This window comes from Myotis brandtii, unplaced genomic scaffold (genome assembly GCF_000412655.1).
Source record: "Myotis brandtii unplaced genomic scaffold, ASM41265v1 scaffold351, whole genome shotgun sequence".
NCBI classification, from domain to species: Eukaryota; Metazoa; Chordata; class Mammalia; order Chiroptera; family Vespertilionidae; genus Myotis; species Myotis brandtii.
In genome coordinates, this window is record NW_005363502.1 from 370,899 (window position 1) to 389,728 (window position 18,830).

General features: G+C 43.8%; 1 protein-coding gene across 2 annotated transcripts in view; it reads left to right on the forward strand.

Annotated features, from left to right (window-relative positions):
* Window positions 1-18,830, forward strand: part of ASPH (aspartate beta-hydroxylase) — a 162,630-nt gene that overhangs the window by 45,237 nt on the left and 98,563 nt on the right. For both annotated transcript variants that reach the window (XM_014544096.1, XM_005871639.2), the window contains 5 exons: window positions 6,356-6,448; window positions 9,018-9,092; window positions 14,831-14,956; window positions 16,007-16,039; window positions 18,376-18,432. In XM_014544096.1, the coding sequence (XP_014399582.1) occupies window positions 6,356-6,448; window positions 9,018-9,092; window positions 14,831-14,956; window positions 16,007-16,039; window positions 18,376-18,432 (384 nt within the window). The remainder of the gene's footprint in view (window positions 1-6,355; window positions 6,449-9,017; window positions 9,093-14,830; window positions 14,957-16,006; window positions 16,040-18,375; window positions 18,433-18,830) is intronic.

Sequence of the window (18,830 nt, forward strand, 5' to 3'; positions counted from 1 at the left end):
GAAAAAGGCCTTCATCATTCTTCCTCAAGATATTAGGAGCAAACGTAGTTTTACTTGTAAGTTTATTTATTATTCATATTTCTTTTCATTATATGTGTGAATCCATTCACATCAGCTCATGTGGGCAAAAAACAAACCTTGACTGGATCACATAATTGTGAAGCCCAGGAGTCACCGTGGGTTATGCTGGATGTAGGTTCTCCAACATCCCTGGCCCCTCCGAGTGTTGGCTTCCTTCTCAAGCAGCCTGCCCCAGAATGAGTCACGTGGGCTCACATTCAACTCACAGCCTGTAGATTGGGGGTGGGGGGTAGGATAGGGTTACAAAGCTGTGCTTGGCAAGACCAGGGTCATGTGAGTTCCCTCTCTTAAAACTGTGTGGTGAAGGAAAACCAGCTTCCTAGCAGAAAACTAGGGTCCTGTACCTGAAGAAGGGGAACAGGTGCAGGTCAGGTTGAGCAGTGACTCCCTATATCCTGTACTTCACCTGCACTAAATGCAGCTGGTTTATGGAGTTTGTTTTCTCCTCCTCTTCTCACCCCAAGTCTATTTTGCTACTGGGCAAATCCAAGGAGTTGCGTGGGATGGGTCTAAATGGGTATTTCAGAGTCAGAGCCATTCCAATCCTTGGTTAGGAATAATCTTAGACAATTGGAGGAATATAAGAGAATATTGTCATATGGTGAATGCTACCATTTAATTATCAGGTAATTGAGGTTTATTGTGTTGTTAAGCTCTTTCCACTTTCCCCTGGTTTTATTTAAAGAGAAAGTTTTGTTTTTAGGAAACTAAAGGGTGACCCACCTTGTTTGGGGTGATCTGAAAAACCCTCAGTAGCACCCTTCAGCCTCACGCCCCACCTCCTCCACTTGGTAAACCACATGCACTATGTTTATGACCAGTTTGCACACCATTTTCACATAGAAATCAATTTCTGCAGAAGCTTCGGTTTTGTAGGCCCTACAGAGCAGAAAGGCCTGTTTTCCTTTCCTTTGTTCTCATTTTAGAACCTCATTTGATTTCACTGTATGTATGTATTTATCACTCTTTATTATCTATACATTATAGAAGTCTGTCTGTCCACTATTCCTTCCTTGCCTCAAACATTACTTGGCTTGTGTTCTAAAAGATTAGAGGAAGTCATGCACTTAAAGTGTCTGTGTGATTTTTGATAATTATATAAAACAACCCATGTTCCGTGTATTGATTCATTCAACAGATTTATTCCACAAATATTCTGACTATCTGCAGCTGACCAGGGGCTGTGCCTGGCACTGGGGATACAAATGGTCATGGTGGCTGCAGTCCCTGCAGTGCAATGCTGTGAAATAAGCCACTGCCAGTTCTGCCCACTCTTCCCCTCTGCCAAGAAGGTACGCCTACCCTGTGTGGTGGGCCACCTTCTCCCTGCCTTCCAGGATCCAGCCGTGTCGTCGCATCTGCACTTGCACTTTCTCTGACCCTCTCCTAGGTGGTTGGACTGCGTGCCCACCACTGTGCTTCATTCCTGGCCTTTGCTACTAGACTGTGATTTGTGTTTAGTCTCTATCATAGTAGCTGATGATAATAGGCATTCACTGTATGTTTGTTGAATGGTGAACATATAAAATTATATTAAAAAGATGAAGTATATCTTGTTTTAAAAAAAGAAAAACCCAGGAGTTTCTTCAGTAATGTTTTAACCACCTTGGAAGTTGCCTATAGCTATGTTCATGCTGCTTGTGTGTATGTGCCCAGGGAGGGCAGTACATTTGTTTCTTTAGAAGAAATAAAGAAAAACATAAATTAGTGGGGGGAAATGATGTGTTTGCTGGGTTTAAATTCTTAAAGCCCTTGTAGGAATGTACTATGTGGAAACGAAAGCTGTGGCACTGGTAATGTGCTCAGGATGGGGTTCCAGTGGCTTTTAAAGGCAGCCCTCTTGGTTCATGGGCCCGAGCGTCTACACTCCATCTGTGTTATAAGATGTTAAGCGGAATCCACTCCATTCTAATCTTCGTGGAGTCCTTTCCTTGGTTTTGAAACCAGGCTCTTGGAGGCTTTTTGGAACGTTTCATTTTTTTGAGGTTGACATCATCCTCTTTCTGAAATCTGTCCATCTTGAGTTGCATGAAGATGCTTTGAATCTGGGAATCTCGTTGTGCATCAGGGGGCAGCTCTCAGTTCCTGGCAGCCTCAGGTTTTGGTAAGTTATAGGACTGCTGTTGGATACCTACTAACATCTGTCTTTGCTGATTATAAAATCAGAAACAACAACGCAGATCCCCATGGTCCCATTAGTATGCATGCCTTTCTGGTTTATTGATTTCCTGGAATATTTATCAAGTTTCATGTCCGTATGAGGGTTGTTCTTGGGATGTATTGATTTAAACTACTTGCATTTGAAGCAGTCACAGTCCTGAGCCTTTCCCCTTCACAAATAACAGCAGCTGGAGTAACCTCGATGGGTAGCATCAAAAACTCCACCAATGCATACACCACTGCTTAGTGAACCAAGGATTGATAAACTGAAGTTTTAAAATGTCTTAGCTTTTATGGGCGAAGTATATGAAATCCTGTAAAGCATAAGACTATTTCTAATTCCCAGAGTTTATTGAGGAAGTGTTTTGTATATAATTCTTATGAAAAGCAAATCTTTCTTTTTCACTCAGAGTAAGGGCCTCCTTGGTCCCTGATTCTCACACCTCTCCCCACCCTTGCTCACTCCAGCTGCAGAAGCCCCCTGGGTCTGCTGGCTCCCAGGATCCTACCTGCTGAGGAATTTTGAACTTGTTTTGCCAAAACCTTACCTGGAGCACTTTTCCCCATGGTAACTCCAGCAATGACATACCTGCCCACGTCTTATCAGTGTGCCCCTTCCTCATCACCTTAGCACAGATAGCCCCGCCCCCTCTCCCTCAGGGCGGGGCACCCCCTGTCTCACTCTTCCCGTCCCATCTTCCCATCCCATGTACTCTCAATATTTTGTGTTTCTTATTTTTATAATTGTTCCCTCTCTGGGGGAGCTAGGGTTTTGTGGGCTTGTTTTCTGTATGTTCATTGGTGAACAGTACCTTGCATTGGCAGGTGCTAAATATTTGTTGAGTGAATAAATGCAATATGCAAAATTTAGTAAGTTTTAAACTTCCTTACATATGGGGTGGGGGGAAGTACATTTATCCTTTCTCATGTGGTCAGATGGAGTTTCAGATAACTTCTTCCGTTTTTAAATAAAACCGGAGGAAAAATGATGAATTTCCTAAATACAAACATGATTTTAAAATGTTTCTTAATTTATCAGAGGTACCCAAAGAGCTAAAAATAAGGTATGTTGTAAGGGAATTCATTTATTTTCTAAATCACACAGGGGCTGTGTGGTTGACTCACAGCCTTCATTCAGCTCTGGGTAATTCAGCTGTTGGTAACTGTGGTCAGCCTGTTCCTCTTGCTGGTGTAGGAATGGGAGGGGGTTCTGGTTTTGAAACTGAAAGGGGAGACTGCGAAGGAGCCAGGAGAGCAGGGTGTCCTCTGCTTCTGGACACGTCTTGTCTGAAAGAGGAGCGTGCAGCTGGGAGCCCGGATTGCAGCCTGAGGACAAAGCCAGTGCTGAGTGAGCAGCCTGCCAGGCACTTCTTAACTGGATAATAAAGTCCCTTCTTGCTCAAGCCTGTGTGAGTTCGTGTTTTGATATATGGAGCCCCAGGAACATCCGAACTGATACATTCATTTCATAATATAATGTTGACTATTTCACTGCTCCGCCCTTACTTTGTGTACCTCATAATAAATCCAATTGGAAAACCTCTTCTTTGATTGTGCCTTGACCTTATGTGCATTTCCTTCTTCTTATTTACTTTTGGCCTAAGATCGTATATGACACGTGGATTTACCCCTGTTCTCTGAAGAACACTGACTCATGGGCTGAAGTGGATTTGGGCGGCAAGAAAAATATTTGGAAATGGCAGGGCTAATTCTTCCACGTGGGTTGTCAAAGCAAGAATTAGTCTGGAATGTGTTTCTGTTAAATTTCAGGAACTGTACAGGTTTAGGGAAGATGTGTGAATATGATCCTCAGCTTCTTTGGGCTACAATATTGTTTATTTTGGTGCTGATTTCACTTCTGCAAAATAGCCGTGGCCAGGTAGCAATAAATTTACAACGCACCTGCCACTTTGGACAGAAAACAAAATTGCTAAATGTTTGCTCTTGTTATATGCTTTTGCTTTCTTCTGTCATTTTCCTTCACCTTTTACAATTTCAATTTTAGAGACAAATAACTACCACGTGGATTTAGAGGAAGCCGACTGGAAGGGCATTTTATGTCTGAATATTGGTGTCCTCGTAGTTTTCAAACACGTTCAGCAAAGAAATTGTTGTTTTTTTTCAAATGAAGCTCTTCTCAAAATCCAATAGGGGGGATTTTAAGGCAGTTCAAGTCTTTGTTGTTTGGTGGGAAAATTTTATTGCGTATTGAAACCTATGGAGTACAGGTTGAAAACGTACTACCTATAGGATTAGTGAAAAATCACCTGTAATTTTGCATAAAAACTGAGATACTTTTGAGAGTGAAATAATTACACCAGGACAACAGATAGCAATCATCTGGGCCTGGCCCAGGCAAGCTAGGGTTGTGCTGCTGTACTAGTGGGTGCTGAGCACAGGTATGAATCTGGAAAACAGTATTGAGGAAATCTATATGAGCCCCTGTTCCCACCTTTGCAGCCCTAAACCGCAGTAGTGCAGCGAAGGAGCCTGGCCCCACAGCCGGGGGAGTCACAGCCATTGGGTGTGTTCAGCCCTTCAGCAAGTGTGTATTGAGCACCTGCGATGTGCCGGGTGTTTTCTGAGGTTCTGAGAGCAGCAATCCAGGATTCTGAAGATCCTGAAGGTTTATCCTCTTCATTCAGCAGACCTTGGCAATGAATAGTTCCATACTTGCACCGTTAACATTTGAGAGATGTAAGAATGAATGATTTAAATGGAAAATGGCATGGGAGTTTTCAGCCCTGAATTTGGCATTTAAACTGTGATGTATTTTAATAGGCCTTCATCTTTAACACCCCCCACCCTACCCCCCACCCTGTGAAATTGAACTAAACTTAGTACCGGTGGATATCTGTGTATATAAAATAGCTGTAAGTCACTTTATGGTCAGGGATAGAGCACAGCGGTACGTGCTGGTGTTTATTTTACTAGTGGATGATTTCTGTGTAAGTGGTGTTGAAAATAACTACGGGAAATAAAATGATGAGGTGTGATTCTGTGTATCTGTCTCAGCATCTTTAGGATTTGGGAGAGGACGGTGAGAGTATGTTTTGTGAATTAGAGAAAAGTGAAGAGAGAAAAGGGAATGATTAGGAAAAATAGAAAAAAATCAAAGAAGAGTAAAAGACATTTAAATGAGCATTTTCTGGACTACAATAGAATATGTACTTGAAGAATTTATAAAGGTGCTTAAGGGTAGAAAAATGCCTCTCAATTGACCTGTTCACTTTAGGCTCTTGACAGACACAGAACGCCCTCCCTACCCCCTCCCCCCCCCCCCCCTCAAGTTGGTACATGGTTCCCAGTTAGGTAGTGAGGAGCCCAGGGTTTGGTATGCAGCATCCACACACTCTTGAACCTAGCTAGTTCAGCTTTCTAAATAGTTGCATTTAATGGAGGGTCTATTTTAATGTTCTACCTATAGCACATCCAAGGACTAATTCAGTATAACATATTTTAGACTGGTTTCGCCTTCAAAACCAGCATTCATGTTAATTTACCATTTTATTTTTCTTAAGGCATAAAAAAGAACTTTTAAATCTGTATCTGTTAGCTCTTATGGAATAATGTGATTGATTTTGTTACCTTTAGAAGATTGTTAAGTAGTCATGTATGATTTCTTCTCACTTTTAACTACAGTTTTCATGAAGAATAAACACTTATATGTAAATCAAAATTAGTGTGCTCACAAATAACAATAGGAAGCCCAAGATATCTTAATTATCTTTTTCCTGAATTCAGAGTTCAGGATTTAGAAATTCATTAGTCACTTCTAGACACGAGCTTGAACTCCTACTGAACCGCGTTTGGCAAGTTCAGACGTGACTTAACATTTTAAAAATTCGTGAACACTTAAACAGTTATTATTTTAATTTTTTTTAGTGAAAGGTCAACTTTGGTAGAGATGGGAAAGGCCCATGTGACATTAAAGAGCAAACTGCTTTCCCACTTCCGTTGTTTAACCTACCCATGTTTTCGTGTAGAATAAAGTCTTGTAACCTTTGAATGACTTGCACTATTGATGAGGTGGTTGAAAATATTTGTCCTGGTTTGACATGTCAAAAAAGAGAAAACAAAAGCAAACAAGTTAACTTTGTGAATAAAAATGCAGGCCTTAAAGAAAGATCTGCCTTCAAGCCTACAGTGCCACCAGAAGAGGCTGAGACGCACGCTCGGCCGGAGGAGCAGGGGCCCCGGCGAACAGGTAAGCTTTGCTGTATTCTGACCCCGTGCACCTCCGCCTGCCAGGAATCCCAGGTTGCAGTTTCCAGAATCATGTTTTACCCATAATTTGTTTCACAGTGTTTGCACATTGTGAAATATTCTTTCCCTGAAATTTTATAGTAAATTTAGTTTTCTTCTAATAAAAACTTACGAAGGATGATTTTAATTTCTGAGATCAAGAGTCGAAGGCACAGGGAGATGGTTGCTCACTGCCTAAGATCACGAACATCAGGAACAAAATGCTGTGTTTCTCCATTCAAATTCCAGGACTGCTGTACCTTATCACCTTGAAAGGAAAGTTAGACACAGATTGTGCAATGGTTAGTCATCATCTCTCACGTTATTTAACAGAGTAGGTCTCCTGAGCTCCCAATGACAGTCTCCTTTCTACATTAAAAGGCTTCCCACCCTCATGCATCTTTGAAGCAAGTTTTACATATTCATGAATTCCTAGATCAATTCAAATACTGTACTGTGTATCTTAGTCACCCATGGGGTGAAAGCTGAAATCTCTTAAGTTGGTAAATGAAATTTGAATCCATTACTACTCTTTCCTTTTTATGCTGAGATATTTATTACAAAGTAATTTCTGCACATTTTTTATTTACTCCTCAAATATTTGGTTTCATTTTGCCACCTAGTGGAAGTGTTAGGTATAACACCACATATTTACCAGCAACTTGAAGTCCTGATTTTATCACTTTGATGAATAATATTTCCTTCCTTCCTTTTAAGATCAGTTTGCTGATTTGATTTTTAAATTTGTTCAAATCATAATTGTAGGAGAATTTACCGTCTCCCTCCCATTCCAGTAGAATTGCTATAAGCATACCATGGCAAAAGTGATTTTTTAAGACATAATTTAAATGTGTATTTGGATTTAGCATCCTAGATCTTTGTGCTAAATAAATTATAATGAAAAACTAGGACCTACTCTGAAATGGTGCCATTTGCTTTCATTCTTTAATTTTTTTTTATATTTTGCGCTTTGCATGGTACTGATTGATAACGTGTCCTCCTAAGTCTATGAGTTTGTCACCACCTCATATCCTTTTCAACCTCTGGGCTATATTTGGTTTAGTGTAAATGTTGCCTTCTCCACCTTCCTCTTGTCTGACTTAGCTTCTCTCTCTCCTCTGACTACCACCTATTCCATAAACATAGGTACACACCTCTCATTAAAATGCAATACGATAACCCCCCTCTCTCTGCTCCAGTCCCTCTGCTGGCTGTACTCGCCAGGCGTTTGAAAGAGGCATCTATAGTCATTTTCCTTGTTTTCCAATCAGCCTTGAACTAACTCTCCATCTGGCTTCTGCCTCTACCAGCCCTCCCCAGGGAAAGGGAAGCGCATTACAGAATCAAGGGGCAGGTGAAATCGTTCAGTGCACTCCCACATTCAGACCGGTGCTGTGGCAGAGGGGCTGCCGAGCCTGTGAGGGCTCCCAGGCCGAGGTCTTAGACCCTGATCTGTTCTGCAGAGCTTAGGTTTTCCTCGCTTCTGGCACAGGAGCCATGGAAAGGCTAAGCAGAGGATCAGACTGCCACCGCCCACTCCTCCTTACGTTATGTCCTCTGGGCAAGGCGGTAAGACCGGGAGGCCAGTTAGGAAGCTGCCACGGGCCTTGTGAGGGATGTTGAGGGGAGGATAGAGATGGGCAGGCTCCTCTGTGGTTCCATGGGACTATGTTTAAAAGTGGTTTGTGAAATATAAACATCTGTAAGATTAGAAGCCACGCCTTGTGCTTTAGAAATGGTTGTGCAGTGTGATTAGCAAAATAGATTTCATAGTGTCAGTGTAATGATGGCTTCTGGTTTGTTGTGTGATGTTGCAATAAACTTGATAATCCGATAAGCACCACAGTGGTGTCGGAATGTCACTACTATGTGGATCACTTTGTAATTGATATCTACTTGAATCTATGAATCCGACTGGCAGGCGGGGTTCTCCAAAGCGGAAAGGATTGTCAGTTATAATGTAAGGTCTTTTACTCACGATTCCTGGCAACTTCTGGGAGTGGTCGGCCAACCCTGCCCAGCGCAGTCCTCATACCAGCCGGGGCCCTTTCTCTGACGTCAGGGAAGGAAGACCTGTGCATTAATGTAGATCGCATTGACAGTGTACGTTAATGCATACTAACCTTGTCTCACAGTTTTATCTTTATTTCTCAGCACTTTCCTTTCTGAAAGCTTTGCCTTTCCCATTTTCTTTATTCCATCATTAGTACAAATTTTGTTCATTAGAAACTGAAATATTTTGCTCTGAGTGAGGTATTTTTTAAAGAAAAATCTGAACCCAAATTAGTGTTCTTGTGTTAAAATCTTATGAAGACTTAAAAAATTTATATCTACTGTCAAAATAAAACCAGTTTGAAATATCTACCATATTTGCCAACATAGAAAAAAACTGGTCAACTGAAGAAAAGGATGTATAGTTGATTAGCCCAATATATTCATTCGAATGTATGTTTATACCTGGATGCCATATTTCAGGTTCTACATTAATGTCTAGATCTTTTCCACTTAGTTATGTCTTATAATTATTTTAGGACCTCAGACTGTTGAAGATGAAGTACAAGAAGAAATCCATTCCTCTCACCATCAAACAGTTTATACAGAACATGGTATGAATTAAAACCTGTGTGTGTGTTTTCTCATGCATTACTGAAATAGGGAAATAATTAAATGACTTGGACATTATTTTAAAATTTCAATAATAATTGTTTTTTTTTAAAAATTATTGAAAGACAAATATTTTTGAAATGCACAAAACTTGTTTTATTCCACCTTACTATTAGGGAACTTCTTGCACACATCCAATAAAGAAATGGTAGGAATACAGAATCAAATTGAGACCAATGATAGGCACATCAAGAACAGGGAGGAAGAAAATAGGACACAGCCAACAAGCTGTCATGGGCTATGGGTGCTATCGCCGACCCTCACCTTTCACCGCCTGCTTGGGGGACGCCAGAGTACGACGGGTCAGCTTTGAATTATGTCGGTCATGTTATCAGAGAGGAAATTAACGTGATCTACTTAGAGAACAGAAAACATTTGCCCAGTGCTAACATCTGAAAAATTCCTTATGTGAACTTCTCTACGGAGAATATGAGAGGATACTCTAGAAACCAAGGTTTTAGGGTTTCATGACTGTTTCTTGAAGCATCCCTGCATAAATGCAGAGGGTACAATTTTAAAACGTAACTCACAAAGAAACTTTGAAGGGGGCAGAACATGTGGTACCCTGATATTTCCGATGGTTTGCTGCGAGGAAAAAAATTGTGTCTTAAAAACACACAATTGCCATGATTTAAATTGGGCTTTGGCAAGCATATTAACTGCCTCTTTCAGGCTTAGGTGTTAGCGGGTGAAGGGCACAGCATCCCACGTGGCTCCATCTGTGCTGATGGGGAGACGGGCCCTGGCGGAGTTGTAGGTCTTGCCATTGGCTGCTGGGGGTCCAGGAGCCCGGTCCTTCCATTGCTGTGTCATCTCAGCCAGGGAAGACACTCCACCTGCACGCACGTCTGCCTGTGTGAGCAGGCCCAGGCTTTCCCTTCCTGCATCATCTCTTTTTTAAAACTTGAGCCCATGGGAGATGCAGTCTTAGATGAGCGAGTTGGGTAGAACGAGGTAAGTCTGTGATGGGGAAAGAGGATGCATGCGGGGCTCACACTTGGAGGGCAGCAGAGGCCTCCTGAGGAACCACATGCTGATGTAGGAGCTGAGGGTGGTGTGTGCCGAGCCAGGCCCATGGTGTCAGAGGGGTTGGAAGCACAGGGCGTGTGGGAAGGAAGTCCAGAGGAAAAGAGGATGGGAAAGCCGTTGAGGGTGGCGGCACGTGGGAGCGCAGGTGGAGAGCCCTGAGGGAAAGGATATTCCTACTTGATTCCAAGTAACTGAGACCACGGGGGTGTCGCATGTCCTGCAGTCTGTCTGCAGTGCAAAGAAGGGGTTCGAGGGACTTTGCCGCAGGGACCTCAGGGGAGGTGGCACTGGTGACCCGGCGAATCGGGATGGTTCATCAAACTAAATGTCGCCAGAGGTGGGGAGAGAGAAAGTGGAAGGGTGGGTGGGTGTGGGAATTCAGACAGAGGAGGGAGAAAGCAGGTCCATCCAGCACCTGAGCTGCTTGCCACACGCCTTCGTCTTGGGTCTGTTCTCGTCTGTATCTCTACTTCCTCCTTGAAAGTAGGCGATGGCTTTTCTTCTTGTGTCGCTTCTGCAGGTGTGTCTGCAGCCCTGCTCTGGTCCAAGCTCCTGGTTAGCCCAGCTGCATACCTGTCTCCATTTGCATGTTCTATGAGTATCTTAGATTGAAATTGTACCTAAAACTGAATTTCTGGTTCCTCTCCACCTCACAGCTTTTCTCCCGCTCCCCCTAATATGTTTTTGCTCTTATTTCAGCCTTTTATATTTTAGTTAATGGTCTACTGTTCCACTTAGTTGCTTAAGCTGAAACCCAGGGGGTCTTCCTTGATGTCTGTCCCCTCCCCTCCCCTCCTCTCCCATGTGCTCCCTGAGCAGGTCCCAATGGCCTTGCCTGCAGTGTGTGTCTGCGCTGTGCCAGCCGTCTGTCACCTCTGGCCACGACCACTGCAGTGGCATCCAGTTGGGTCCTTGATCCATTCTGGCTCCTCTGCACCCTGTGTTTGATGTGGCCTGGCCCCTGCGCCTCACCCAGATCCAGTCTCTCTTCTGTCAGTCACTTTCTCTAGCCCAGCTGGCCTCTCTTTCCTTAGTAATTCCAAGCCTATCCCTGCCGTGGGCCTCTGCACTTGTTATATCTCCTGCTGGGGTGTGTGATGGAGGGGAAGGGGAATTCAGTCTCCCTATCCTGGACTCTTCCCCATCACTCTGTTTCATTACTGGGTCAAGTCCTGCAGCTGCCACTTGTTAGCTGTGTGGCTTTGGCAGACTCTCCAGTTTCCGATCCTTCAAGGTGGGGTGATGGTGCCGACCTCACAGAGGCCTGATGCTCAGAGGGCATGGCAAGGCCGGAGTCTGATCAGCCCCGAGGAAACTGATTTCTTCGTGTCAGGCTGTCGCCGGCAGAGGAGACTCACGGGGAGTGTGCGGTGTTTGGTTCGTGTTCCCACTGAGAACAGGGCCTTCAGTGAAGAGTGAGGTGGAGAGAGATTAATCCTGCTCCCGTAAAAACCATCAAACTGTGCTGCATAAAACGAGAGTAAGGACGGGGATATGGTAAGAAGAAAAGGTCGTAAAATTAGTGATAGGAATGAGAGTTGGTAATGGGTTTGCTGAACAGCAAAAACTGAAATGAGGAAAAACACTATAGCAGGCTCAGATGAGGAGACAGGAAACATAAATGGGCTACGTGACTCAGTAACTCCTGAGAGCATCGCTGTGCCTCATTAAAAGTCAGGGAACAAAGGCAACCTTGCAATCTCGGGGTAGAGTTCAGTAGCAGTAGAAATAGTAATATTGTGATTACTGTAAAGAGGATGACATTAAAAGTTATAACAAGAATAATAACACCTGAATACTTATGGGCCAGGCATTTTTCTAAGTGCTTTAATCCTCACAACAATGCTGTATGTAGGTACTCTTATTACTTCCTTTTTATGGAAGAGAAATTTCAGGCACAGAGTAGTTACGTAACTTGCTCAGGGTCACACAGCTGGTGTGGAAGAACCCCAATCTGGAGCCACACATTCCAGACCTCACCCTCCTCACCACCAGACCTCACTGCACAGCCAAGTCCTTTGATTAGAATGTTATCTACGGGACATATTCTGCTTGAAGCCATGCCCAGTTGCTATGGGGAGGATTTTTTTATACCGTAATGACAAGGTTTACCGTATTTCAGTGGAATAAAGTCACCTGTCCAGCATCTACACAAAAGAAGAACAGTTCGATGTATCATAAAAATCTCAGAAAAGGAAAGGGGCATCTTTGCAAAACTTCAAGACTAAATGTAGGAACCTTCAGATACAAAGTATACGTAATCCTTGTGACTCAATACAGATGGCCTACCATATGGTTTAGATAGGTGGCTGGCTGCCCTTTGCAGTGGAACGTCAGTATAGAGTTATTTCAGATTGTTACATGGACTTTTATGTCAGTTCTCAATGAAAGGTCACAGGGTGGCCTTTTTCTCTGATCTGATTGAAGAGGCAAATATATTAATATTTATGAATGTGTTTATTCATTCAGGAAATACTTATTTTTTTTTTAAATCTTTATTGTTCAGATTACATTTGTTCCTCTTCCCCCCCCCCCCCAACTCCCCTCCCCCCCGTTCCCCACTGTCCTCATCCATAGGTGCACGATTTTTGTCCAGTTTCTTCCCGCATCTCCCATTCCCCTTTCCCCCCCAAGAATAGTCAGTCCATTCCCTTTCTATGTCCCTGATTCATTATAATCACCAGTTCATTCTGTACATCAGATTATTTATTCACTTGATTCTTAGATTCACTTGTTGATAGATGCATGTTTGTTGTTCACAATTTGTATCTTTACCTTTTTCTTCTTCCTCTTCTTAAAGGATACCTTTCAGCATTTCGTATAATACTGGTTTAGTGGTGATGAACTCCTTTAGCTTTTCCTTATCTGTGAAGCTCTTTATCTGACCTTCAATTCTGAATGATAGCTTTGCTGGATAAAGTAATCTTGGTTGTAGGTTCTTGGTATTCATCACTTTGAATATTTCTTGCCATTCCCTTCTGGCCTGCAAAGTTTCTGTTGAGAAATCAGCTGACAGTCGTATGGGTATTCCCTTGTAGGTAATTGAGTCTCTTTCTCTTGCTGCTTTTAAGATTCTCTCTTTGTCTTTTGCTCTTGGCATTTTAATTATGATGTGTCTTGGTGTGGTCCTCTTTGGATTCCTTTTGTTTGGGGTTCTCTGCGCTTCTTGGACCTGTAAGTCCATTTCTTTCACCAGGTGGGGGAAGTTTTCTGCCATTATTTCTTCAAATAGGTTTTCAATATCTTGCTGTCTCTCATCTTCTGGCACCCCTATTATTCTGATGTTGGTACGCTTGAAGCTGTCCCAGAGGCTCCTTACACTATCTTCGTATTTTCGGATTCTTTTTTCATTTTGCTTTTCCGGTTGGGTGTTTTTTGCTTCTTCGCATTTCAAATCTTTGGCTTGATTCTTGCGCTCCTCTGGTCTGCTATTGGGTGTAATATTCTTTATTTCCGACCGTGTATGCTTAATTTCTAGTTGTTTCTTTATCATAGCATCGAGGGTCTCATTAGTTTTCGTGAGGCTCTCCAGAAGTTTATTGCAAGCCCTCAAAATTGCGTTTTTTAGCTCTATATCCTCCATTTCTGTCATGTTTTTTTGTCTCCGCATTTTTTATGCTTTCTTGGTGCACCCCCTAGTGGTCTTTGTGCGCAGTCTTGTTCTAGTTGAGCCTTGATTGTTGTAGTTAATACTAGAGGGATTTGACCACCAGGCCGACTGGCTGTGAGAATCAGCTGTGTCTGCTGCAGTGGGAAAACTTCTGTCCTCTGGGGGGGCGCTAATCTAGCCTTTGCCTGCGGCGATCCGGCAAATGGCTCTGCGCAGGGCTTGGGCGGGGCGGGCTCAACAGGGCGGGCGGAGGGAGCCGTTATGGTGCCCTCAGTCCTGTTCCCAGAGGCTCTGCTTCTCAGAACCCCCGGAACCGCTGCAAACCTCGGAGGGAAAGCTGCCTTCCAACTGATGCCAGACACTCCCGCTTCTCCCGTTTGGGTCCGAGTCCCCAGCGATTCGCCCGTATCTGGAGCTCAGAGTCTGAGACTCCCCCCTGACCGAAAACGACAACCGCGCTCTCAGCCACCAGCCCGCTTTGCGCGCGCACCTCCGCACCTGAGTTTTTTCCACACTGCGCCTCCTCTGAGCCTCGGTGTGCTGTTATTTTTCCTTCTAGTTGAAGAGTCTCTCCTCAGCCAGCCTTCCTGTGGTTCTGGGTGATGTCCGTTCCGTCTTTTAGTTGTATTTTTGAAGTGGTTGTTTGCGGCAGCAGTCTCTGGTGTTTACCTATGCCGCCATCTTGGTGGAGTCCCAGGAAATACTTATTGAGCACTTCCTATAGCTGGGCAAGGTCCTAGGTGCTGGGCATCCCTAGTGAACAGATTCCATGAGATGCCTGACCTTGGTGGGTTCATGTTCTAGCAAGAGAAGACCGTCCCCCTGTCAGGTGGCCCAGCAGTTGGCGAGTGTGAGAACAGATTCCAGAATGAGAACAGATTCAAAGTGGGTGCTGGCATGTGCAGGGACCCCCAAGAGGGACAGGGAATGCCCTGCAGCCAGGGCCAGGGTGTGCCCTTCAGAAGGGCCTTCGTGTCTGTCGGTCGCTGCTGTGGGCCCTGCTGTACACCTGTGTCTCTTCCTTCATTGTCATTTTTCAAGGAGAAGACCTACACCCGGAGGAGGACAGACCAGCAAGAGAACAGCAACCAGAAGATGACGATTTCCTTGTAGGGAGAGAGACAGATGACAGATTTGAGTCGCTGGAAACTGGAACATTTCAGGAAGGTAGAACATTTTTTTGCTTTTAGAATAAAATAGAGCCGGTAATTTTTAATTATAATTATTTTTTTAAATTGAAGCTAAAACTTTAATTAAAATTATTGTTTCCCCATAGACACAGACCACAGTGTGGTCATGACCAGAGGGAAGGGGGCGGGGCCTGTTGGAGGCCAGTCAAGGCGGCGAAAATGGGGACCTCTGTAATAGTATCAGCGATGGTACCTCCTCCTCCCTGCCTTCTTCCTCCAAGAGGGCTCAGGAACATTAACAGTTGTACAGAATTTGGGCGTCTTAGATGCTGCTTATGTAACAGAATGCAGTTAAGGCATTCAAATAACCTAAAGCATGAGGCATTTGATATTTTTGAGGTTAAGAGTTATATAGCTTGGGGGGTAGGAAGAAACACTTGTAAAAAGTCCATAATTAGGTCATAAAATTTCTGCCCTAATCTTTAATTGGGACATCAATTCTATTTGAATTTAAAAGCTACATATTAAAAGTTTTCAGAAATGGAAAATATTTACACTCCATAGAGCTGTGAAATGAACAAGGGTCACACAAGGGGTGAGGATCCTGTGCTAACCTCAGGGATGCCTGGGTTAAGTTATCAACACTGACCTCCCAGAAATATCAATGATGAGAGAGAATCATTGATAGGCTGCCTCCTGCATGCCCAACACTGGGGATCAAGCCCACAACCCAGGCATATGCCCTGATGAGGAATCGAACTGTGACCTCCTGGTTCATATGTTGATGCTCAACCACCGAGTCACTCCAGCCAGTCTCATCCTCTCTCCTTAGCCCAGGTTATGGTGTTTGTCAACTTGTGGGGTTGTTGAGTGGATCAAAGACAAGAATGTGTGTCATTTCTAGGTGTAGTTCTAGTAGAAGAGAGTGTTTGGCAGACATTTTGTTGATATATTCATGTTTTATTTTAATAGTTATTTACCTTCAAAATAAAATCAATAAGAATAGATTCAGAATGTACACACACAGTATATATACATGCCACTTTATGAAAGTAGTAATATTGATTTAATGTTATTTTTTTCCTAGAAACTGAAGATAGTTACCATGTAGAAGAGACAGGTGAGATTTTAATTTAATATTCTTCTTTTTAAATTAGAATGAGTCTTTTCCTATAAAAAAGCATTGAGCCCTAACCAGTTTGGCTCAGTGGATAGAGGATCAGCCTGCGGACTCAAGGGTCCCAGGTTCGATTTCGGTCAAGGGCATGTACCTTGGTTGCAGGCACATCCCCAATAGAGAGTGTGCAGGAGGCAGCTGATCAATGTTTCTCTCTCATCGATGTTTCTAACTCTCTATCCCTCTCACTCTTTGTAAAAAAAAAAAAATCAATAAAATATATTTTTATAAAAAAAGCATTGAGAGAGAAAAGACATTGTCTATGATTATCCTATGTAATAAAGAGCTAATATGCTAATTAGACCAGACAGCAGAACAACCTTCCGGAATGACCAGTGGATGGGGGGCAGGGCCGCAAGGCAGCTGGGGCTGCGAGGGCCTACTCTTGCACAAATTTCACGCATCGGGCCTCTAGTTTATTAATAGAGGCCCGGTGCATGGATTCGTGCACCAATGGGGTCCCTCGGCCTGGCTTGCACCCTCTCGCAATCTGGGACCCCTTGGAGGATGTCAGAGAGCCAGTTTTGGCCTGATCCCCGCAGGCCAGCCTGAGGGACCCCACTGGTGCATGAATCCGTGCACTGGGCCTCTAGGATGCGTACAAGATATTTGGTTAATCTCTTCCTGCCCTTCCCCCTCCCCACTTTCCTCTGAGATTCATCAGTCTGTTCCATGTTTCCATGCCTGTGGTTTCTGCTCCTGCGTTGAGCATGTGTCCCCTGGTGGTCAGTGCACGTCATAGCTACAGGGCGGTTGGTTGGTTGCTTACACTTTTATATGTAGACTAGAGGCCTAGTGCACGAAAATTCATGTACTGGGGGTGGGGGGTCCCCCAGCCTGGCCTGCACCCTCTCGCAGTCCGGGACCCCTCGGGGGATGTCCACCTGCCGGCTTAGGCCCACTCGCTGGGGGGATCGGACCTAAGCTGGCAGTCAGACATCCCTCTAGCAGCCCAAGAGTCGGGCATCCTTAGCGCTGAGGAGGCAGGAGAGGTTCCTGCCACCGCCATTGTGCTGGCAGCTGTCAGCCCGGGTTGTGGCTGAGCAGAGCTCCCCCTGTGGGAGTGCACTGACTACCAGGGGGCAGCTCCTGCGTTGTGCATCTGCCCCCTGGTGGTCAGTGTACGTCATAGCGACTGGTCATTCCGCCATTAGGGTCAATTTGCATATTACCCTTTTATTATATAGGGTATAGGATTATATTGAATATATCAAATATCATATAACATATACTTAATGATTGATATTTTATATAATGTATCATAATTATGTGTACATGCATATGTATCTGTATTTTTGTAAATACAGTTTTTGTATTTTTTGAAGTCTACTTCCTGAGGATAAGTTCCCAGTAGTGGGGTTATTAGGTCAAAAGATACAGTAGAAGTGCATGTTTTGTAGTCTTAAATGATTAGTCAGTGAAAGGTCAAAATAGCATATTGTTGCACGCCATGTCCCCAGAAGGGGTGGCCACACTGAAGATGGGCATCGCATCTTCCAGTAACAGGCCTGTGGTGTTGGCCAGTGTCCTCCCAGTGTTGGAGTCGACCCTTCTTCCTGTGCTGGGGGACCATGTGGTAGTGTTGACTGGCATTTAGGGCCCTGTCATGTCAACAGTATCTGTCTGTGATCACTAAAATCATATTGCGGTCTGAGCAAATTTTGGTATTGAGCCCAAGTGATGGGCTGGGAGATGTGTGTCCTTGCTCAGGCTCAGGCAGGGTTGCTGGGTTGATGTGAGGAGGGCTCCCTGCACTGCTGTCTCTGTCTATGTGTCGATCTGTCCTATTTTGTCTTTCTGACTATAGTTGAATTTGCATAAGCTAAATAAGAATAGAGCTCCACTACTTTGTGGTGGGAACTGTATTGAGCTTTGAGCGCAGGTAGTACCTGTTTGTTCCAGGGGTGAATGTGAGTTGGAAATCATGATTTTTTAATATATGTATATATTTTTATATTGATTTCAGAGAGGTAGGGAGAGGGAGAGAGAAATAGAAACATCAGTGAGAGAGAATCATTGACTAGCTGCCTCCTGCACACCCCCTACTGGGGATCGAGCCCGCAATCCAGCATGTGCCCTTGACCAGAATCGAACCAAGGAACCTTCAGTCCGCATGCTGATGCTCTATCCACTGAACCAAACCAGCTAGGGTGGAATATCATGATTTGATTTTATGTTTCTGTCATTACTAGAAACTTCTTTTCCTGATTTGAATATTAAGTGTAATCCTTCTTACTTGAGCCACATTAGTAATTTCCTAATTATTTCCTCATTTGTAGCTTCGCAGACCTCTAACCAGGACATGGAAGAGATGACGTATGAACAGGAAACCCCAGGTTTGTGTGATGTGTTTCTGTTGGACACAGTCGCCGAGGCCCTTTTAACCTTGGGTTAATGATTCATTCTGACTCCACAGAGTACTCTTCATAACACTCCGGGATCATTTTTGGTTGCTCAGAATTTATGAATACAGTTTGATATTATATGGAGAAATGAGGGAAAAAGGACCTGTGTTTTTCAAACCACCACTGGGATGTTGTTCTTATAGATCAGACCAGAGAGCATTTGGAAATTAATGAGGCAGAAGGATGGAATATTCAACTGGGTGCGAATCCTAGCACTGCTCCTTCCTATCTTTTGACTTAGAGAGCAAATGATGGAACTTTATATATCTTAAATATTATTAGAGGCCCGGTGCACCAAATTCCAAATTATTTGGATGCCCAGTGGGGTC